At 43.7% G+C, this 24699-nt stretch overlaps 1 protein-coding gene across 1 annotated transcript in view; it reads left to right on the top strand.

The window, feature by feature from the left end:
- Positions 1–2040: 2040 nt before the first annotated feature.
- ARPC1B (actin related protein 2/3 complex subunit 1B) overlaps positions 2041–24699 on the top strand; it is a 38727-nt gene continuing 16068 nt past the window's right edge. The window contains exons 1-6 of the mRNA XM_083153474.1: positions 2041–2181; positions 2306–2434; positions 17779–17844; positions 19518–19622; positions 21040–21262; positions 22385–22492. Coding sequence (XP_083009600.1) covers positions 17781–17844; positions 19518–19622; positions 21040–21262; positions 22385–22492 — 500 coding nt within the window. The 5' untranslated portion in view covers positions 2041–2181; positions 2306–2434; positions 17779–17780. The remainder of the gene's footprint in view (positions 2182–2305; positions 2435–17778; positions 17845–19517; positions 19623–21039; positions 21263–22384; positions 22493–24699) is intronic.

Raw genomic sequence — 24699 nt, forward strand, 5'->3', positions numbered from 1 at the left:
CTCCCACCTTGCTGCACAGCGGCCGGGAGCGGGCCGCTGCACAGTTCTGCACCCCTGGGCAACGAGCAAATTCAGTTCCCCTTGGCATCGAGCATGAAGCCCCTTGGCATCGAGCATGAAGCCCCTGGCATTGAGCATCTAGGTAAGTGGCACTTATGTGTCAAATGTGTAATGGGCATTATGGTGTGTTATATAGTATGCAATGGGCATTGCGGAGTGTTATATAGTATGTCATGGGCATTGCAGAGTGTTATATAGTATGTCATGGGCATTGCAGAGTGTTATATAGTATGTCATGGGCATTGCGGTGTGTTATATAGTATGTCATGGGCATTGCGGAGTGTTTTATAGTATGTCATGGGCATTGCGGAGTGTTATATAGTATGTCATGGGCATTGCGGAGTGTTTTATAGTATGTCATGGGCATTGCGGAGTGTTATATAGTATGTCATGGGCATTGCGGTGTGTTATATAGTATGTCATGGGCATTGCGGAGTGTTATATAGTATGTCATGGGCATCATGTGTGGGCTTATGTGTAATTGGAATTACAAAGTTCACTAAAATGTGCAATGGGCATTACAGTGTGTGGTATAATGTTGGTCCGTGCCAACTTTTCACTACGCAGGAGCCTCACCTATGACATATTGGGGGGAAGCGCAAAACATGCCCTTGCTCCGGGTGCCGTGGCACCTACTGTAACTACACCACTGACTAGAAGTAGCAGCACTACCAGCAGCAAGGAGAGTCAGGTGCCTAGCATAAGGACATCATTGTACTGACTGCTGGTTTGGCCCAGCAAGTCAGTATTTGAAGGGAGAGCTGCACTGTGATTGGTTAAATGGAAATTGGCAGTGCAGCCTGATAGGAGAAACCAACAAGATGGCCGCCGCCAGGGGGGGGGGGGGGGGGGGGACAGGTTTCTGAAACAGGAAGTGTGTGCAGCATGCACCAGCCAGACCCAGAAAGGACACAGAACACTATGGCAACTCAGGCCCCACGCAGTCCAAGCCCCGCATGTCACCGGCGCGCACGCTACCACTGTTACCATGAGATGACAGCGCGACATCACGCAACCCAGGAACAAGGGGACTGATAGCGGAGGTGAGTGCCTGAGTCTGAATTACCCTGTTAGGAACCCCAGGGGCAGCCATGGCATGGGAGGCGTGAGTGGCAGACATGGTGGTCATGACATGCCCATAGGGTACAATAGCCCATAGGGTACTATGATTTAATCCCACCTATAGCTAACATTAAATACCAGGGCTAAATTTTGTGATGCACTTTAATCTGGAGTTTGGTAAATCTGATCAATCCATTTATCAGCCCCCATAGAAACCTACAGATGTAGCCGGCCTCATTCAGGCAGGGGCTGGCGAAACTATTGCCAGCCACCAGCTCCTGCCAGGGGGCACGTGCACGTGATACGCTTGCATGCCCTGTGGCAATGGAGCCCCCCCCCCTCCAAACCCTGCCCATCTCCCTGAAGCAGAGACGTGCAGGATGCCGCTGCCCAGCCGCCAAGAGACTGGGACGCACGTGCGTGTGAGACGCATGCGCATCCCAGTTCAATGGAGTCCCTGTACGCTGGTGCCTACCAGAGGGGATGTTCTGGCGGGCGCCGGGCATGATGACAGAGGCTCCATCTGTATGAGTGCTACTTTTTGCAACCCGGTATCTGCAGCAGCCTCTCTTTTTTACTTTTTGGGCATACCCAGTTACATGTTGTTGGTGGATGCCTGCAAAACTATTCTTTTTTTTTTTATAGGGATTTCCCACAAAATATATTTAATAAACATAACACTTAGCAATCCTACAGAATAAATAACACAGTGGCAGTTTAACTTACAATTAATTTGCAAATCAAGGGTTAAAACTTTAGAGAAAGTCCAACACACATATAAATGACCAATATACAGGAATGTGCAGACATCATGAACTTTCCACTGGTTCTCCATGTTACTGCAATAGATTACAAAACAAATGCATTCTTGTTTCAAATAGCCTTAAAGATAAATGCTTCTTGGGAAGCATATTCTGCTTGATCTCATATGAAATATAAACGGCGCATTGTTTAGACTGGTCCCTGTGGTGCTGCAGTCCCTTTGCCAGCCACCCCCATTCCCGTGCCTCCTTACTACACAGGAGTCTATCTGAATTTTGTCATTTTTGGAAAACTTTGGTAATTTTAAATGTCCAGATGTGAATGAGTCTGAGTGTTCGCATAGGAAGAAGCAGCCAGCAAGAGAGAAGGGGGAGGGAGAAAAATGTTGGCTTATTTGTGGTGTTTTTTTTTTTTCTTTAAGCACCTCCGCCCACACAAGGAAGTGGCTGTATTACTCAGAGGAAAAGAGAAGTTCTGTGAAACTCTCAAACTGTACCTTCCTCTCCCTCAGAATCTGCAGTGAGTTCTCAGACGCACAAAAGGATTACAGGTAGGTATTTCTAATAATACAGTATGTGGTGCGATTGCTGTAGTATTTTTCCCATTTTTTCATAACACTTTAATGTGTTGCTGGAGATATTTCGCAGCAATGTTGGTACAGATGTTGTCCTTCAGCCTCTCAATAATAAATGCTGTAAGTGCAGCAGCTGACTAATATGAATGGGGACGTACTAAAAGGAAGGCCAGTCTGGTCTGCTGAAAAGGAATGCCAATAGACTATAATTGGATTGAAAAGATTAAATTTTTATGTATATTTCATAAATTGTTACACCTATGTGCTATGCACCTACAGTATGTATCGTATGTGTTATCTTGCTAAGAAAATTACACGTATGATACATGCAGAATGACATGGAATGAAGGGTGTACAGCATGCAGGATTATTGTACAGTACTGCATTATAAATGGCAATGTGGGTATATAGAAATTCTTACTAGCACAATTGACATCAATTTTAGATTTTAGAAATGACAGCACATTCCAGTACGGACGGAGCATTGGTGATACTTGTGTCTGAATCATGTGATTGCACACTTCTTGTGCAACTTATTTCCTGCGTGAAGCAACAGTTTATTTCAAAATTGTAAATGCTACAAAATAAAAGGGGGATGTTTTAGCTTAACTTTTCTGACATGATTTCCTTAAGTATGAAGATTTATTTTAAGGGACAGATTATGATATAATATTTTCCACATGTGCATTATGGTATAAATTAGGAAGTGGCGTAGCATACTGGTTAATGTTACTAGCTCCCAGCCCTAACTTCAATTCCTGACCAAGGTACTGTGAAGGTATGTGAAGTTTGTACAATATATTCTTTCTGTGTTTGCATGAGTTTCATAGGTGTTCCTCTTTCCTCTTATACTCCATAATCATAGGGTACTAGTAAGTTATTTGCATGCTTACCTACTTTGCTTCCACAATGGTGGCGTGGCTGTGTGGGAAGGTGGGCTAACCAGGCCTTTGTAACACAATTGCGTCTTGGTGGCTCCATCCCCCGCTTTACATTGCTGAAAAAGCAGGCACTACAGCAGTATATAATGGTGGCAGGGCTTAGATAATATGAGAGTGGGGTGCAGAGGCCTCCAAGAAAGCATAATACTTGTTCACCTTTCTGGGGAGCCTCCGAGCAATTCAAGGACAGTCAGCAAGTATGGCTATTTGGCTTCTGAGAAATAAAAAACTAATCTGTGTTTTCATATAAGAAATATACAGTAGATTGTAACCTCCACTGGGCTGGGATTGACATGAATGAAATATCTGATGTTGCGTAAATATAAATACCTTCCACAATTTCACTTTCTATTGATGGAACAATGATCTTCTCTAGCCACCAAGTACACTGCCTTGGCGTTACTCTTGATTCCTCTCTCTCCTATAAACCGGACATTCAGCATCTCTCACAGTTCTGTCGTTTCCACCTCAAAAATATTTCCAGGATCAGACCCTATCTCACCCAGGATGCTACAAAGGCCCTCATCCACTCACTAGTCATATCCAGATTGGACTACTGTAATAAACTACTTTCTGGCCTCCCTGTAAAACACCTCTCTCCACTCCAATCTATTCTCAATGCTGCTGCCTGGCTCATCTGCCTCTCCAAACGTACTATGGGCCTTATTCAGGTTCATTCGCTCGGACAAACACTTACACACAGCCAGCGAAGGCACGCCACTAAGCCACGTGAACCCGTTTGTTTGCGTCCAAACACAAAGGGGAGTGGCGTTCCACTACACATACGCTAAAGTGTTCGCACACAACCCAGTCTCTTCGCTCGGGCTTCCAGTGGGCAGCCAAGCGAATACGGTCTGAGGGTGTTTCACATGCTGCAACACGAATGCGCTCGCAAGTAATTTACAGACCATTAACCAATTACCCTCATTTCATGGTATTTATTGGTTTCAATTAATAGCGTCCCCAAATTGAACTAGTAATTAACCGTTATTACCTGTCTCTAGTGTTGTTAATGTTTCACTTCCCAAACTAAATGGCAATGTACAGTATGTGTCCTACAAATGTGTTGAAAATGAATGTGTCACTCTCATAATAGTTAATATTTTTGTTTAATTGTTGTGGCTAAACCCTGATGCTGATCCTAGAATGTTTGCAGGTTTGTGTGAGAGTTGACACATTGTAATTGTGTCTACTATTGGGGAAACATGATAGGAACAATTGTGTGTTAAGGTTTGACATTTTAAAATGGCGCATAAAAGCAGCAACTAATACTATGCAATTGCAGCTAAGAACAATGAAATATATAAGAGAGATGAATGCAGAGAAGTGTAAATGTTTAAACTGCAAAATTGTGCTTCCCGTGTGGCTGGCATGTAGTTAGTTAAATGGTTAATGAGAGAAACGTGTATGCTGCATGGGTGTGTATTGTGTGTAGGTGCATGTATTTTAGCAATTATGCGTGTTGTTTGCCCGTGCGAATGTGGGGCAGAGAAGCGTCTGGCCTGCGAGGTGCGAGACTTACTTTTACCGAGCGAATGATTTTGAGCTTGAGTGTTCGCGCACTTTTGGCAATTGGTGTCAATAAGTATAATGTCCTATTGTGGCAATAATAAATTAAGGAGGTTGTTCTAATTTGTTTGACTAGAGCGTTTCTGGGCATGTGCATACACTGGGAGTGAACAGGGAGGGCAATGGGCGGCAGCGGGTGGACACGCCCATGGGAACACCCAGCGTTTCATGGGTGTTCCCATAAAACGCTGGGCATTCCCATGGAATTTTGACAGTGACGCTGCTGCCGGGGGTGGGCAGCTGACATCACCGGATGTCAGCTGCCCGCCCTATTCCTGTACAGTGCGCATGCAAAACTAAGACACCTGAGAGTTTCTTAGTTTTGCGTGTATGAACCAAATCATTCAATGGTCGGCGATCATCAAATAATTTGGTACCTGCACCCAAGGCTGTGAATGGATGTGTATGCAAAACATCCATTTACAGCCGTGCGGGGACCTCTCTTAGAGAGGGGGGGGGCAGATGTAAGAGCGGCAGGTCACGTTAAAGCCACATTCAGCACTGCGAAATTTGCAGCACTGCGTGTAGACCAAAATAAGGTCCTAAGTGATGCCGGGATTTAGCAATAACCTCATACAAGGACAGGGCTCCAGTAGGAGCCTTTAACTGCAATGTGTGAACAGTAAAGACATGGCTAATGTGTGATCACCTGGCTGTACATGTGGAGATTACCGGGGCCGGGTCCTACAGATAACTCTCCCTAAAAACTTTTGCTCTCACTGCATTTTGTAGTTCTAGCTTTGCTGTGTATGCTCACCTGTCTTCACCTCTGCATGTGCATCAGGGCAGGGAGAAATGCTGTCAGGCAGACCCAAGGTGAAGAGTGACACAGTGCTGCTGCATCAGAGACATTTTTATCTGCCCGACTGTCAGGGCTGTATGAAGCAGTTGCTGACTATTCGTGAGATAGAGCAGTCTGCGGCTCCAGCGTCCGCTATGGTTGTGGTGGCGGACTGTCCGCGGCAGAAATAGTATCAATGGTGAACTCGATTCCAGGCACAGGTGCATAATTAGCTGAGACTAAGTAAAAACCGGACCCGGACAAGACCCCAGAACGTCGGACCAGACATCAAAATCTGCATTCCGGAGCTTGTAGTGTCCGGTTTAGGGGGGTGTCTTGTCCGGGTGGATGCCTGTGAAAACTATCACCAGGGATATGGGGAAGGGGAGATTACAGCCACCCTGCGTGGTCAGGACCATTCAGTTTTTTTGCTACATGCCCAGACCATACAGGGAGGCTTTATTCTCTCCCTCCTCCTCCTCTCCCTGGTGACAGCACAGGCAGCCCACCCTGGACAGGACATCACCCGCGTTTGATGTCCGGTCTGTCATTACGGGGTCTTGTCAGGTCCGGTTTTTACCCATACCCCAATTATCTGTTGCTGTAATCGATCACAGTGACTGGAACCCAGTGGGTGCTGACGCGTTTTGGCTCTTGGCAACAGAGACTTTTTCAAGATGCCATGCTTGCTTTAGATTTCATAATATAAAGGGCCTTAATTGCGCGTTATGCATCACCTGTCAGTCTTGGTGATTTACTTAACTGAGTTTGCTGCTTTCTTCTTATATTAAAAATATCAAAACTACATAAAAAGTATATAAAGCATCTTGCCTCTTATCATATATCTTATTTATTTAAACCTATATTACTATTATTACTGTATTAGTCAATAAGTGGTTACATAGTAGAAGGTATTGTGAGGATGTATATACATATATGCACATAGCCACAGGGTACAGGACAGTACTGAAAAAAAAAACAGCTTTGAAAGGGTCAATGACAAATGTTGTGCATATAGTGTTAACAACATATTATGAATTATATTGATAATATAAGTGTGATCTTGAATTTAGGTTTAACAGCCCTGTACTCAGAAATTGTTAGGAAGGATAAGTGGATGTGTCCTTTTAGATTTCTCAAAGAGAAATTAATACTTGGTGTAAACGTTAGAGACATATCGATAGATAAACAGCAGCAAAGGAAGTTGAACATGCTGGTAGAACACCATTATTGAGCAAATTGCCAGATTAAATACACTGGTCATTATTATCTGGCGTCTACTGTATCTATTTCTACTGTATGTAATGTTTCCTTCCTGCCCTTTAAACAAACACACATTCAACAAACCAGCATGAAAACAATGTGCAAAGCTTGCATCAAGAGAATGACTAACCTTTGTGTATAAACAAGGGCTCCAAGGGCCAAATGTAAAAGAGTGCGATTTTTTAGTAATGTGCCATTTTTTTAAAATAAACTTTTTATTGAAATATTGCATTGCAGGTATACAGTTATGTCACCATATTTGTTTCATTCAAGACACTGCACATCATCAACAATAAACATTAGTAAGATGTGTTTGAACAATAATACATTTTTGTTACTCAAAGCGCAGATCTACAATAATATTTTCAATTGAAATAATAATGCACGAAAACTTGAAAAACTCATCTATTGTTTGACCCTTATAAGGAACATCCAACAATAGAAATAGTATTATGATGATTACAGTAATAAACAATAATGACACATACCTCCCAACTTTTGAAGTTGGGAGGTCGGGACGTTCGCGCGGCGAAGCCGCGCGCGCGCTTCCGAAAAGGGGGCGCGGCCTCAAGAAAAGGGGGCATGGCCTCACGGGGTGACGCGAACTCCGGCCACGCCCCTGTTTTCGCCGCTCGTCAGCGCTGAATAGACGCTGTGCGCATGCGCACAGCGTCTATTCTCGGCAAGCTGGGGGGGCTCCCAACTGTTCCCCCCACCGCGGGACAATGGCGGCCCTGGGCGGGACGCAGGAACGTCCCAGAATATTGGGACGTTCCCGCGGAAAGCGTGACAGTTGGGAGGTATGATGACAACGTCAGTGACCGCGACAGCTGGGAGTTCGGAGTCTCTAATGTGCCATTTTTTTATCGCATGTTTACAGAAAATCGCACAAGTGTGTGAATTGCGGTTAAAATTCAAGTATATATATTTCGCGAATGTAATAGGGTGCAATTTTTTATCTCCCGAGAATAAACAACCCTGGGCTCTTTGAGCAGATCCTTGTTTCCCAAATATGGGGGTAAAAACTGATGGACCAGTCCTGGTTTTAAAAATATGGAGGGACAAAAAGACTAGGGGTCCCCTTGTTTTGGAACCAGCACCGGGCTCCAACAGCCAGCGGTGTCATACCACAGCTGGGGGACAAGGTCCCCTGACTGAAACATGAACACATGGGCTGGTCAGCCCTGGATGGGGTACCTGGGGGAGTGGGGAACCCCCAATAAAGGAGTCCCTCCCAGGCTTCACCCATCTAGGGCTGAACCCCGGGGCTGTCAGGCGGTGGGCACAGGCTGATATTTTGTCCCTAGAAAGCCTCTCCCGCACTTGGAGATCCACAAGTACTAGCATGTGGGGCATTAAAGGGCACGCTGGGACTTGTAGTTACACGTTACTTCCAATAATTACACACATCCACCCAGAACAGTAGCGCTTTATTCACATACATGAATACACCCATTTATGCACGCAAACATACATACACTCCTTGCCACACGCTCCCCTGCAGGTCTGTCCATTTCTCCTGTTGGCAACTCAGGGTGGCCGCAAGTGCTCTCTGTAGGGTCACCTTGCAGTCAGCCTGAGTTGCCGGTTCCCACAGAAGCCCAAGTTTAATTCATAACATGGGCTTTTATGAAGCCACGCAATGCCTATCCGGTGCAGAGCTCTCCCGGAGTTTTATTTTTACAGGTGTGTGTGTTCAAGGGGTATTGGCTCTGTAATAGAACTGTAAGTCCCAGTGGGCACATTAATGTCCTGTATGCTGGTACTTGTGGTTCTCCCAAGTCCCAGCATGTGGAGAGGCTTGCTGGGATTTGGAGTTCTACTACAGAGCCCAATATATACTTTTTACACCATTAGCCCGCCATTTACAGCTCAGAGGTGGCAGGGATAGCCCGGGCTTCAGGCCGGGATGGGTATCCCCTCGAAAAGGGGGGGGGTGTCTCCACTATCCTAGGGACTCGGCGTAGGCTGACCTGTCAAGGTGCTCATGCTTTGGCTGGAGGACCTTATGTAAAAAGTATCCCCAGCTGTGGCATAACACTGCTGGCTTTTTGAGCCCGGTGCTGGTTTCTGAAATACAGGGGACCCCTACTGTTGTTGTGCACATGTATTTTGGGAACCAGGACTGGGAAAAGAGCATGGTGTTGTTTATAGAAATACAGGGGGACCCAACAGGCTCAATGAGTCCAGGGCTGGTTATGCTTATGGAGTCGTATTTACTGCTGAATTCGTAGCCGAATTAGTAGTGTCCTAGTGTCCGTTATTCACATTACACCACACTGCTTTGTGGCAGCACACACAGGGTAACATAACATTGCCCTGGCACACACACATCATTACACCACAGTATACCAGCAAACGCACAGGGATACAGTGCACCTCGGATGCAGTGCAGGTTACAGTGTGCATCAGATACAGAGTGCATTGGATACAGTGCAGGATATAGTCTAGGTTGGATACAGTCCAAGCTGGTTACAATGCGGGATGGATACAGTGTGGGTGTGATACAGCATGGGATATAGAGCAGGTTGGATATAGTGTGGGCTGGATACAATGCAGGATGGATAAATTGCGGGATGTATACAGTGCAGACTGGATACAATGTGGAATGGATAAAGTGCAGGATGGATACAGTGCAGGTGGTCATTCTGGATCACACGCACCCTTGCAAATTTGCAATGGTGAGCGATGTTTTGCGACTGCGCATGCACATAAACATTTATGGGCATGTGCAGTCGCTTGGTGAGAGCATGCACACAGCACTGCAGGCAGAGGCGTACCTAGATGTTATTAGGCCCCCTAGCAAAAGTGTGTAAGGGCCCCCTATTTAGTAACTGATGGTGATAAATGTATGTAAAACATATTAGTTACACAGCAAAGATGGGCTCCCTTCACCTCTGGGCCCCATAGCAGCTGCACTCCTTGCACCTATGGTAGTTACGCCCTTGACTGCAGGTGAGGGGTGGGGCGGCGGGCCGTGTATTCCTATGAAAATGCTGGGCATTCCCATGGTGGTTTGCAGATGACGCAGGTGCGGGAGGCGGTCACCAGATCTGCGAGTGCTTGCTAAATCATTTGATGGTCCCCAAAACATCCAATCACATGCGTGTGGGGATAATCGGCATGCGAGGGGGGGGGGCAGCCGTTCGTGCGGGCTGCGTTTAAAGGTTATGCTTAGTTGCAAAATTTGCAGCTTTGCGTGTCGACCAGAATGACCTCCACAATGCAGGATGGATACATGTGCGTTCCCATGTCTGAGCACTGCCCCCGCCCCACCCCCCTGTGTGAGCGACACACCGACAATGTAGGTCAGCAAAGGTGCAAGCACAGAAGCCCTGCACATGCACATATTCTCATATGCGCATGTGCAGGGCTTCTGTGCCAGTGCCTTTGCTGACCTGCATTATCAGTGGGGCGCTCGCACAGGTACTTCACCATCTGTGCCTGGAGCAAACCCACCGGGGAACCCTTAGAATTACAATCAGAGCCCTAGTTACATCCCTGTGTGCAATGGCATTCCCACACCAGACTTTTAATTTCACATTTTTCTGACTTTTTTTCACTTCCCTCTTTCATCATATTTCTCAGTTTTTGGAACATATCAAATGAAATAATAGAAGTTATTTTTTACATTTCCTCTTTGGTGCACCACACCAGGACAAATCTTTCTCTGTGTTATATTTATCTTTTTGTCATGTGGTAGCACACCCCATTCCAGATCAATACTTCTTAACAGTTGTATTAAAAATACAAAATAAATAGGGGGGCATCTTTCTCAAAGAACTAAATTTTTTTTTGTACACAAACAGTATCCTCTGCGATTGGCATCTCCTACAAATGTGTCCAGCAAATTAATTGCATCGATTGCAATAATCTAATCTCAATATGAGAAAAAAATACACTAAATTAATTTTGCTGCATTAAATCAATAATCTGGTTTAATGATTAAATCAATTGTAAAATTCTGAGGTCCCTGGACTTCGCCTGCAACAGACAATGTTAATCTTTTTCTTATGAAGGGAGGAGGGGAGGGTAGTAACAGGAAGAAATAAGTATTTATGCAGTTATATCTTATATGAGGAAGTAGTCATTTGAGGCTCTGCAGAGAAATGCACTGCAAGGCAACCATGGAATTGTTATTTTGCAGACAAAAAGGGGAATTATGCTGTGTGACATGAAAACGTTTACCAAAATTATTTGTTTAATTGTCATCAATGCAAATCTGTTTGCATCTGTATACCTGTAATATATTAGTAACATGTTAACATATTATAAATAGATCATGTCACATTATACAATTTTAAATATAAAATATTTCTAAATGGCCCACTTGAAAACGGCATTAAAACTAGGTTCAATTATTTTTCAGGAGTTTTTTTCCCCTCCATTGCATTCCAGACTTGGAAAAAGAGTTGGTAATGTACTATTAAGCTGTTAATCTATTATATGGTTTTCAGAACAAGCCGCAGTCAAATAAGGGAATACTCTGCCCATACAAAGAGAAAAACAGAAATAGACTACGCTTGAATTGAAACCACTATTTATTTTTATGGTAAACAACTCATAGTAAATAGATATAATCAACACATTATAATACATTTATTTACAATAAACAATCACAATTAAATTAATTTTGTTATAAAAAACAGTTAGTGCATGCAATTAGTATATTGGATCCAATTATTGGCTGAAATTATTAATTTAGTATTCGGCGATTCTGGTTAGTTTAATTCATATCTCCAGAGTGTTGGTAGAAAGAAAGAAGTTAGTTCGGACTAAAGATACCTATATATGCATATAGGGCACAGCCAAAAGGTCAGCCTGATTCAATTGGGAACGAGGAACAAAGGACCTATTGTGGATCCAAAAAGAGACCTTTATGTGTAAATAGGGCAGGGGATACAGGTCAGTAAGACAGATTTGGGTACTGTGTATGGACTTTTTCTCTTTATAAGTCCTCCTGGCTAATCTCTCCCTGCTTTGTGTCTGAGCATGAAGGTTATGGCCACCACAGACTAAATACGAAAAGGAAGTGAGAACTCCTTCTATCATCTGAGACCACGCAACAGTTTCCACCAATTTGTACATATAGTTAGCACCATCAATTAGGGATGAGAGAGAGTGATTTTAAATTGCAGGTCTCATAGGGATTCGGTATGAAATCCCGACGGTCAAAAACCCGAATGGGTCATAATCCCGACAAGGTCAAAATCCCGACATTTAAAATCCCGACAAGGTCAAAATATATATAATGTACAGGTTAAACAGTTAACATGACTTTGGGTCGATAGGCCGCGAGGTCGACATGGGTTTTTTTCACTGTTTTTTACCCGACTGTCGACACGGTCGACATGGACAAAGTTGGAAGTGAACCGCAGCACCTCGCTTCACTCGCAATGCTTCGGGCACGGTGCCTCGGCACACTATTTTATTCTCCCACCACGCCCTAGTGGATGGTAGGGCATAAAATACCTCCTGTCGGGACATGTCGGGTCAAAAAACAGTGAAAAAAAACATGTCGACCTCGCGACCTGTCGACACAAAGTCATGTTGACTGTTTCACCTGTTTATTGTATATGTCGGTATTTTGATCTTGTCGGGATTTTAAATGTCGGGATTTTGTCCTTGTCGGGATTTTGTCCTTGTCGGTATAATGACCGTCGGGATTTTGACTGCATCCCCTCTCATAGAGCAATGCATGCATCCACCTTTATAATATTCCCAAAACTTGATTTGACCCCGGGTGGTTAGCACTCCATCACCTTATCTGAAGTCTTGTTCTCGGGGTGCAGTACGGTGCTGATGATACCTTCATACCTTCTGAGGAAACCGCTGCTTACCCACATAGCTGAGAAACGCGTCAAGGGATTTTACCAGCTGGCACTCCGTGTAGCCGACTCAGAGCAACCGCTTAACAATCTACCTCAACCTGCCTTAAAAATTTCCAAGCCGTTCCAGAGTGACCTCCCCAGTGTGTTGCTATCTTCAACAAGCAGCCGGCGTCTGACCGGTAATTCAAGCCACCGCAACCTGGGTGAGTGTTTGCACTGTGTCCTGACTTCTGTGATTCCTGGCAGTACAGAAAACTTCCATCTGCGCTGTTTGCCGGAGACGGACGGCTCGCCCCCTGTGAAACATCTCATCAGCGGGTTGTCAACAGGCGGCGTTGTTGAGCTGTCTGTTGAATATACACAGCACAACTGAATATTTCTCTCGGCTGTTCAAATTTCAAAGGATCTGAGGTCGGTTAATCATTGATAAATACTCTGAGTAAGCCACTGACATTTATAATTCCCCAAATCCATTTAGGGATCAATTTAAAGGACAATCAGCTGTCTATTACAGCCCTTGAAATCGTCAATAGGAGTGTGTGCGAATATATCGATTCTTTTTACTTTTTTGTATTTTTATGAGCTTATATTGTCTTTACAATTTTATTGTGTGTTATTTTATATTAATAAATTTGTATTGAATTCATCCAACTGTGGCGCTCTCTAGATATATGCGAATTATCGCTTAGATCTTGTCTTTCTACGGTGCTGATGATGCCTAACAAATTGTTGGTGGGTCCCAAACTCTAACGTGTTTCTCACCTCTCAGAGAGAAGCCGCTGATGTATATGAATGTATTTTATGTATTTTTTTAATGTGTTGATATCTATTTACTATGAGTTGTTTACCCTAAAAATAAATAGTAATTTCAACTCAAGCGCAGTCTATTTCTGTTTTTCTAATTCAGACTTGATCGTAGGGCATATTTGTTCTCAAAATGGGCAAAACCATGAGCACTGCAGATGGGACAAATGTAACATGTGCAGGGAGAGTTAAGGTCCATACACACTGGGCGACTACACTGGGGGGAAAGCGACGCAGAGCATACACACTGAGTGGCTTTCCCCCTGCCCGGCGCTGACTGCGCTATGCAAAGCCGTCCTCAAAGCAGCTCATCTGCTGGTATTACCAGCAGATGAACGGCATTCCCAGCGATGATGCGGGAATGCGCAGCAGCGCTCACCGCTCATCACCGGGCATACACACTGGATGGCTTCGAGCTGAAAGCCTCTCAAACATGCTGTTTTGAGCAACTTTCAGCTCAAAGTCGCTCAGTGTGTATAGGCCTTCAGAGCCATTACACAAACACACACCGGTTTTGACCGGCCAACAAAAAAAACAGACTTTTTTGTCGTGTTTAAAATGTAGTCAGATACAGAAGTAAGTGCTACCTTTCACACTACACAAACAAGGCCCAACTGTCGGGTTAGATTTGGGTGGGGTATGTTCAAACTGAAATCTAAATTGCAGTGAAAACATAAACAGCAGTACTTACCCTACACAGAAACAATGGAGGGAGAGGGTCTGCTCACTACTAGCTTTTGCTACTGGGAGCAGATGCCCTGTCATGCTGAGCAGGTGTGTGTTGCACTTGGACTCCACCCCTCTGCAAATGCGCAATATATATAAAGCAGCTGAAACTGGTATCTGCCTCCTCACCCGCATCATCTGCAGCCCCAGCACCAACTCCTACTCCTCCCGTTCACTGCACTGGGCACCCCACACAGGGTCTCACTGCTTCCTGTTGGACTTATTAACCTTCTCCCTCTGCCGATAAGTGGACAGATGTGTCCTCAATGCCTCCACTCTGAGCGATATGGGAACGTCTGATGGTACTTGAAACTTTTTCTTGGTTACTGATGCTACTTGTTGCTGAGTTTTGGGATAGCAAGTAAACTGGGGTTGCAGGACAGTATATGGAGGAGGGGGTGAAATATTTGTAATATATACCAGGAACAGTATATTGAGGAGGTGGGTGCCCTTTATATAGGGGGTACTCTATGGAGATGCATGGGATGCAGTGTGCATAGGGGCAGTGTATGGTGGGGGGTGCAGTGTACATAGGGGTGTGTGTGTGTGTCCCAAACGGACCTCCAGCAGGCAACCTCCACATTAGTTTAAACCATCTTCATATGGTCTAGACCAGCGGTTCTCAAACTGTGGGTCCTGACCCCAAAGTGGGTCCCGACCTTCTAAGCATGAGGTCACGACTGCATCCTGCTGACCATCATGCTGATGACTTTTCTAATCTCAGTCAGTGATTAAATTGAATTGAATTTTCTGTTATTTTAGACTCCTCACATCATATTGTGCCTCCACAATGCTGCCATGCATGTGCTGTCTGCTAACTACACATGTGATGTGATGGCCTTCTGCAGTAACTTGCTGGGGTCCTGTAATTATTTATATTGTCTGATGGGGTCCCAGAGCAAAATAGTTTGAGGACCCCTGTTCTAGACTTATTTTAGCCTATGGAAGCATGTTAGCAGGATTTCCCCTCTGCTATTTAAAACCATGTCACTTTGAATATGTCTATTCATATACTTCTCATTTTGAGATTTTATACATTCATGTTATTTTGCATCTATTCATGTAAAACTGTACTTCACTATGTACATCCCCTTTCTGATTCCCTCCACATGAGTTCTCCTCATCAGTTGTAATTAAGAGAAGGAAAGAGGGAAGGTTAATAGACAACAAGCTCGTGTTAAATTGAGTAATACTTTTGGTGAATGTTGGTATCTTGGTGAAGGAATAAGGAGATCCTTCTTTTCCTTTTAATGTACAAGCTGCTAGTGTGCACTTTCTAGGACACTTACATTATCGCTGGAAATATATTCACTAAAATAAATTAAGCTATCCTTTTCATTTTTTTTATAGCCTCTATTTTAAATATATGTCCCCTCCAGAATATAAAATACCATTTAGATGCATAGTTATGAAACTCATTTTGCAGGTAATCCCCCAAAACGCTGCTCTGGTCTCTCCAATTTTGTTTGCGGCTGCTGGCAGCTACCACCACAGGCATATTTTACTGGAGATTAATTTGCCAGAGGCTTTCCCATCTACCCCACTGATGCATGTGGAAGACACCGGGTCCAAACCCAGAAATAGCGCTAGCATTTTCAGATTCTCTGTCTCAGCACCTTGATTTTGTTAAATCATGCAATATATTTATATATAATTTAAGGATAGTATTGGAGATTTGCTCATAGACAAGTAAAACTTTATTTAGCGTGGTATAAACCAAGATCAAAAGCTCTCTAGAAGGCTGTGGTTTGGACACAGAAAGGAAACACGTTCATCCTTTTGGCCATATTCTGTGGTGATGATGTAGCACAATAATGTGATGATGTGAAAATATGCTATTTTTGGTTTATGCTTTTCTTCTGTTACCTTTGACTAACATTTGTTCAATAAAATATAGTTAATAGTTAACTATTACACAAAAGGAAAAAAAAACTAAACATATAAAGTTAAAAACCTGTCAGATGAAGCAGCCATCTTATACTTGCGGAGTTTATTTACACTGGTTTTGGCAACTATCTTAAAACAGGAAAGAAATATAGTACCTGTAATGGGATTTTCCTGTTTGCAAGACATCAGGGTTCCACCTTAAGGGATTATCTGTTTCTAAATTTCTAGCTCAATTCATGTTCTCGTAAATGGCTGTTCTTTTTCTCCCGGGTAATGTTTGAGATCCATTTCCTTAACCAGCAGTAACCAGCTCTTGTTTTGAGAGTTTTTCATTTATTTTCTTTTATTTCCACCTGATATTGATATGGTTGTGACTCAGCAGGGTAGCGCTTTCATATGCCAGAATTAAATGATCTAGAATGGTTACTCCATGTTATTCTTTTTGAGAATTAACCATAAATTGTTCGGTAAATACAATATTGAAATTTGATCTATACAGGCCAAGTTTAACCAGAATCTATGGTAAATGTCATTCCTGAGCACAGTCCAGAATGAACATTTGCCAACTCGCCTGCTTCCACTGTTAACACCCAGTTGGGGAATGTTCAATGTAGTTATGTCATGATCAGACTTTAAACTCTGTTGCTTGGGGAAAATAATGAAATAATAAAAAGTCACTACAGCTACAGGAAGCAAGTTTATGCTGACATTGTGTACAGCACTGAGATTAACTACAGCCAAGAAGATTTAGCAAGAAAGTGCAACCGTATGGTTGTAGCCAATGACCATAGTAATATTACTACACGTGTGAAAGTGTCAGCGGCATCAGCACTGCAGAATTGTCTTGGAGGTTAACATACTATCTCTATGATGGATCTATATGGTGTCACTGGGTACTTGTGCCTCCTTACAACTTTATAGGTTAAACAGGGGATGAAAGGTGCATCTCCAGCACATATAGGAGGCATACATTTTGCACCTGCTACATGGTAGAACCTGTATCGGCTGCAGACCTTAGAAGTGTATTCAAGTTTCCCATTGAAATTGCTGCCAGACTGCCTGTCTACCTTGTGATCATCAGATATCACTTCAAATGGGAAGCTACTTACTGTAGACTCACTGGTGGCGACAGAATATTACTGGGCAAAGGGCTGCAGGGCCCAAGGTAACAGGTCTGGTAGGAACAATGAGGTGCTGATGAGGTGTACATGTAACAGATGCAGAGCTGGATATCTCATGAGTACAGCTATGTATACAGGGAGTATGATTGGTGTAATGGTTAGTGTTACCGCCTCACAGTAGGTCATGGGTTTGATTCCCTCCATGGCCCTACCAAAGTTTGTAAAATTTCTGTCAAGTTCTATGTTTCTATTTAAACACTAGTAAACACTCTTTACATAACTTACCTCCATTTTGTTTCCACCTTTGCACCCACCACTGTCAACCAAAGGCATATATAGAAAATAAATAACAATATACTGTACTTTTTTCCCAATATTCTTTTCTTCTTCTTTTTAGTAATGGCGTTTCACAGCTTCCTCTTGGAACCGATCAGCTGCCATGCTTGGAATAAAGATGGGACTCGTAAGTGTCCGAATTCATTATTTCTTACTATAATATTTCCAAGGCACAACCGTTCTTATTAGTACAACATGAAAGTGAGCAGTTGGCATATATGGCATAGAAATGAATACAAGGGGATGTCTTGTTTAATAGATGTCATGCTTTTTAACTTTCAGTTGGTTTTCATTCCTGGTGCATCCCCTTGTAGTCTTGGATTACTGATGCTCCAGACCTGAGCATGTGTGTTTCATACAAACATCTATACAATTATGGGCCTTATTTAGAGATGTACGTAAAATGCATTTGCAGCTGCAATTGTGTACATAGAGACTGTGTGAACATATGCAAGTGCTGCAGCTGCCTAGAATTGTATTGACACCTCCTCAATGTGTCCAGGTAACATTTAGAAAACTGTTTAGAGTTTATCCTGCTATCGTTCTTCTGACTGTCAGGATGCCAACTGCTGGTATTTTGACAGCATCCCAAAATATGCATCTGCTACAGAACAATAGCATTGTGGATGATACAGCTTGGAGACATCTAGGAATACATCATACACACAGGATTATACACTACACTACACTACACTACACTACATTACACTACATACGTAACATATAGATATTGGCATAAGAGTTAGCCGTTACACACAATAATGACCGCCCTGATCATGCCACACCTGGACTAGAATGCAGGAGAATGTTTAAGACAGTAGAGAAATACTTATCTCAGTAAGAAGCATTTTACATTAGGCTCTAAAGTAATGTTATAGGATAGCTGATATAACTATTACTATACATAATTTAGCAAAAATGTCAGTATATTGAGCAAACTGTGGGCCTGATTTAGAGTTTTCTCTGCAATACCGGAATTTACGCAGCTGATTGATTTAACGAATGACTGCTCATGCATCATGGCCGCACTGCGCACACACCAAGGTATGTTTGTGCTATCGCTCACATTGAGGTTTCCTTTACACAGTCAGAGACCATTTGGGAAAGGTAATGGGAAGTGACAGCAAAAATTACCCATTTTTCGGGACATATCTCTCCTTTTATCTGTGATAGCACACACACAGAAAACATGGCGCCAGCATTGCAGCTGTACAGAATGGTGTTGACCTGCAGCGTGGCAACTGCACAGAATCTTGATATTTTCACAATGTGAAATGCCGACATTCTGTATGGGCAAGCAGCGGAGGGGTAAGGTTAGGCTACAGGAGAGGAGGTTAGGGTTGGTATCTAGGGGGAACATTGGGCATACTCACTGCCAGAAGTGCAGCTGGATACACTGAAAGTCAATGTCAGCTGACCCGAAAGTGTCGTGTTGACATTATGACATTATGAATGTCGACAATATATGCCACACCCATACGGTAATGTAGTCAAAATGAAAATAATTTGGATGTACAGTTTGGAGAAAGCAACAACATTGTGTTTTGCAGCATTAAAGGAGGAGGAGCAGCACAGTAACATAATACCAGAGATGTCATTTAATCCAGAATTGCCGTCTCTTTGGAAATAATCTTTAAATTTGTAGTCTATGCAAATAACGTAATGTAAATTACTCTGTTTTTCAGGGATGAAGTATAATAAAAAAAATGTTATATAGCGCAGCACTTAAATGCAAATGTCAGGTATCCAGCCTAATTATCACTAATTGCTCTTCCCAATATACTTTTTTTTTTTTTTTAGAAATTGCCTTTTGTCCAAACAGCCATGATGTACATATCTACAAAAAAGATGGTGATAAATGGACCAAAATTCAAGAGCTGAAAGAACACAATGGACAAGTCACAGGTAGGAGGAATTTATAGTGTATGAGGAAAGTGTACTAGGATTCTGACCTACTGTATTGGCGCTATTTCAGTGCTCACAAACTGCGATGATTAAATTAAGAACATTCTAAATTACAAGCAATATACTCATATACAATAGGCATGTAACATACAGAATAGGTGCCATTTTTATTTCCTACGTTTTAGGTAGAGAATTCTACCATTTGTAAGCTTTCTTATTTAGACATGTGTAATACTTTTGATGTAAAATTTGTGAAAAACTCCTGTATTGCTGAAATTCTATTATTATTTTATCAAATAGACATAGTCCAAGTTGCACCAAAAGTTCTATCCCAAAGCAAAATGCAGGGCTTACTGTACTGCAGGCTGCCTTGCCTGGTCCCCTTTTAAAAGTTAAAGGAAGTGGGGTAAAGCTGGGCATATACAAGTAACACACAATACCACCTTGAGTAGCCCGGACCTTTCCAGGCAGCAGGATCATATCAAATATATTGTATGGGGTCCTTGCCCAGAAGGATGCGATCCAACAGATTGCTTCTGCAGCCAGTGCGACATGCAGGCCCAGTATTGTGCATGGCATCGGACCTGCTGTCTCATCATGTGCAATTTGGATGCTTTTCATGTGATTAATCGCTGCAATCGCATAAAAACAAGCCCAAATTGCATATGAATTGCTTAGTGTATGCAGGGCCGGTGCAAACCCTGTCAGCGCCCCAGGTGACCAGCCCGAATGTTCCATGGGGGGGGGGGCAGCGGATTGGGGGGGGGGGCGGACTAGCTGGGGGGGGGGGGAGGTGGCTGCCACCACTCTCAATCATAATCCATGGGCAGGCTCCAGTCAGGGGGGTGGGTGGTGTACTCACCTGCTCCCTGCTTTGTTGAATTGGCTGGGTGTCCCGTACTTGGCAGCTGCTGCACCTTTCTTCCGACTTCCTGGTCTCCTCAGTTGCTCAGTACCGCCCTCCAGTGGCCAGCGCCCTAGGCAAATGCCTAAAGCTGCCTAGTGTTGGCGCCGGCCCTTAGTGTATGGGCAAATTTAGGATGTGTGTTGGAAACCATTGCACTAGACCTGTTTTAATGGGTGTCGGATGATGCTCCACAGTCTGGATTCTGACGGTTATTACTCCGACATTGGAATCCCAACTTTTAAATGTCGGACAGAGAGGATCCTGACTGACAGGGGCTATTCTCCTTGTGGGACCCCATAGAAGGGGGGATAGAACCTGTGGCAAGTGAGTCGGGATTCCGATGTTTGACTTATGACCATCAGAATCTCGACTGTTTTAGCGTTATACCTTACCCATTTTAATATACAAGACAGGCAAAATTGTCCTATTATCCAATTTAAAGCTTTCTGCTTAAGTCTCCTACGTCATATATACTTTACCCCTTTTTAAAATCTTTTTTATTAAACTTAGGCATTGACTGGGCACCTGAGAGCAATCGTATCGTGACATGTGGCACAGACAGAAATGCTTATGTTTGGACTCTGCGTAACAACACATGGAAACCAACTCTGGTCATACTGAGGATTAATCGTGCTGCCCGATGTGTAAAGTGGTCCCCTAAGGAAAACAAGTTTGCAGTTGGAAGTGGTTCCAGGCTCATCTCCATCTGTTATTTTGAGCAGGAAAATGACTGGTAACTACACCATTAACCCTGTAATGTGCAAGATCATTTATTAGATTTCATAGACCATAACACCTTGGGCCTGATTCATGTTTGCAAGTAGAGCAAAAAAGCAAGCTCTTGGCAAAACCATGTTGCACTGCAGGCAAATGCATACCTCCCAACTTTTGAAATAGCTGGTGCTTGCCCAAAATGTGTGGGTGCAGCCTAGTGATCAGTGGTGTGGTCTAGAATCATGTTATTCCTGTGAGGGCATGCACCTGCGTTCACCACTCTGGGGACATGGCCAGCTTTCTGTGAGCTTCTGGCCATGCCGCTAGCCCCTCTGTCTCTGGGAATAGATATTGTGTGTATGCACACAGTATCTATTCACTGCTGCTCTGGACACCCAGCTGCTCCCCCCTTCCCCCCAGTGGGACACTGCCGGCCTATGACCATAAAGTGGTATAATATTTGTGGGCTACATGCAGGGTTGGCTGGTTTACTTCTCCACCAATGTTTATTATCAAGTTCACATGGAACTTCTACATAATGTGAATACCTATAGTGGATGAACAAGCCTTATTCCCTCCAACCTTGAACTTGGTGATGGTTGTTGCTCTTTAATGTCACGCATGCCAAAATAGATGAGAAGTTGCTTGTCACTTCAGATGAATAATCAGATCTTTTCTGGCATTGATGCCACCTTTTACTGTGTTTTGAAGCTGAATTTCATAAAGTCCTATATTTTTTCCCCAACATATTCGAGGATGTTCTAATTGCTTTTGATGGGATTTTACCTAGGCATAATGATTCATTAGTGGAGGCCAGGATTTGTGGTTTAGCCTTTCTGCAATACTTTTGTGATTGTTATTAACTTAAATGCAAGTGTTCAGGAATGTAAATGTTGCCATAGCAACCAACCAATCAGATTCTACTTGGAATTTACCTGACACCATCTAAAATATAATAGCTAGAACACCATCTAAAATATAATAGCTAGAATCTGGTTGGTTGCTGTGAACAAAATCTACACTTCTAAAATCTGCACATTAGTAAATATTCTCCTTCGTAATTACATAAATCTCAAATGATAGTATGGAATTTTATAATTCACAAAGCCAATAACATGTAATCTCCTGCAATGTATTACAGGTGGGTCTGCAAACACATTAAGAAGCCAATTCGTTCTACTGTTCTTAGCTTGGACTGGCATCCCAACAATGTCCTTTTAGCTGCAGGGTCCAGTGATTTTAAAAGCAGGTATGGTAAACACAATGAAGGTATGACTAAAAATATGTTGGTTTTGCAAAGATTTGTATTCATGGTCCATACAGCTAAGGTTAAGTAATGGTACTGAGTTCTGGAGGGAAAGTAGGGGGACGCAAAGTGCCCAGTTGAGCGAGAATTGGGGTGTATTGGCTGGCCTGAGTCTGAAGGGATGGTTATGCTCTTTCTGTACATCAGGGGTCTTCAACCCATGGCCCGCGGGCCACAAGTGGCCCGCTGAGTTGTTTTGACTGGCCCGCCTGTAAATGCCGTTTAAAAAAAAAAAAACCCTGTAAGTGCCGTTTAAAAAAGCCAAAACCTTCCGCGCTCATCCCTTTACATGGGGGACGCGGCGGAGGAGGACGCGCAGTGGCTGGGGCGGACGGGACATGCGCATTGTGGATTTCCTGAAGCTGCGCACACGTCCCGCTCGCGCCCTTTCAGAGAAGACAGCCGCGCGAGTGACAACCGGCTCCAGACCTCTGACGCTGCGCACCCGTCCCTGCCTGCCTCCTTCTCATTGAAGACAGCCGCCACCAGCAGGAGCAGCCCTCTGAAGGGGACACGGAGATTAAGGCAGGTTTCTTAAGGGGAGGGGGGAGGTGAGCTGCCTGCCTGCAATGCTGTGCTGACTTTCGGGGGGGGGGGGGGGGGTGTAAGCTGGCTGCAATTTTGTGCTGAATATTGGGGGAGGGGAGCGTCTGGCTGCGCAGTGCTGACTATGGGGGAGGGGGGCTGGCAGTGCTGTGCTGATTATCAATGGGGGGGTGGCTGTGCGGAGATGCCTTTGTTTGGGGGGGAAGCTGTGCTGTCTATCTATGAAGGGCTGTACTTTATGGGGGCTGTGCTGGCTATCTAGAATTACCCCTTTCTGACCAGTGACTGGTGGCATTTTATGAGGGACACTACTGGTGGCATTTTATGAGGGACACTACTGGTGGCATTTTATGAGGGACACTACTGGTGGCATTTTATAAGGGACACTACTGGTGGCATTTTATGAGAGGCACTGCTGCGGGCATCATATGTATAAGCAGGAGTATTGGGGGCATTATAGTGCAAGGTAATGGTTTTCCTGCTAGTTCACATGCTTATAATTAGACCACGCCCCTTATAATTAGGACACGCCCCTGCGATTTAATATTATATAAGGGGGAGCTGCATTTTTTTTTCTTTTTACACTGGGACCCTAATTGTCTAGAAATAGCCCTGGTGCTGACTATATATTGGGGGCAGGGTTTATGTGTATGGGCAGCTGTGCCAACTATGTATGCGGGGGCTGTGATGTCTATCTATGAAAGGCTGTGCTAAATACCGCAGTAGAAATTAGTGGCCCTCGGGCTTCGTTGAATTTTTTAATGTGGCCCACACTGTCGTGAAGGTTGAAGACCCCTGCTGTACATGTATGCTGGCCATCATGCGGCTTTTTCAGATTAAATTGTCGGCAAATTTTTTATTTTTAAATGGGGGGGGGGTGTCACCCTCTCCCTCCCTCACACACACACACACACACACGATACTTACACACTCAAACACACATACACTACACTACACATGTACTGCTAGGATACCTGGATTCTGGGAAATTTTTGAGAATTTGGCTCAGGTGCTGCCCAGCAATTAGGTTGCACAGCTGCACAGTGTGATGTTAGAGGTCATGCTGTGCAGCCACGTGTACCTGCCGGCCTCTTTCACCATGCCCGCCCACTTGATTGAATCACAGCAGTTCTTGGTGTGGTGTGGCATCTGAAAGCCAATACCAGGATCCCAGTAATCCTGAAATTCACAGTTTTTAATCACGCAAAAGAAGAAATGTCTCAGGATTTCCCTCCCTACTTACCACTCCTGCATAAGACCCAGCTTCCAAGGCTAGAGGAGAACCCCCTGCTTCAGAAGGTGAGTAATTACTGACCATTTAAGTTATCTGGAAACTTGGGGAGTGGATTCTTGCCACTGGGGTGACACAGCCATATCTGGTGATTTGTTGATTTTAGGAAAAATTTGGCTTGCCCTGGAGGTGCATGGAAAAAGATAGTGATTTCTATAGAAATAACAGCATTCCATTTTCAGTCCTGCAAGTGAATATGATATAGGACACTGATCACAGATACAATGGGTGCCAGTCAACTGGTAGAAGGCAAAGTGTCAGTCACAGAAATGGTTATATACTTTTATTTTAGTATAGTGAATATTTTAAATGC

Source organism: Crinia signifera, chromosome 7 (genome assembly GCF_055691185.1).
Source record: "Crinia signifera chromosome 7, ASM5569118v1, whole genome shotgun sequence".
Lineage (NCBI taxonomy): Eukaryota > Metazoa > Chordata > Amphibia > Anura > Myobatrachidae > Crinia > Crinia signifera.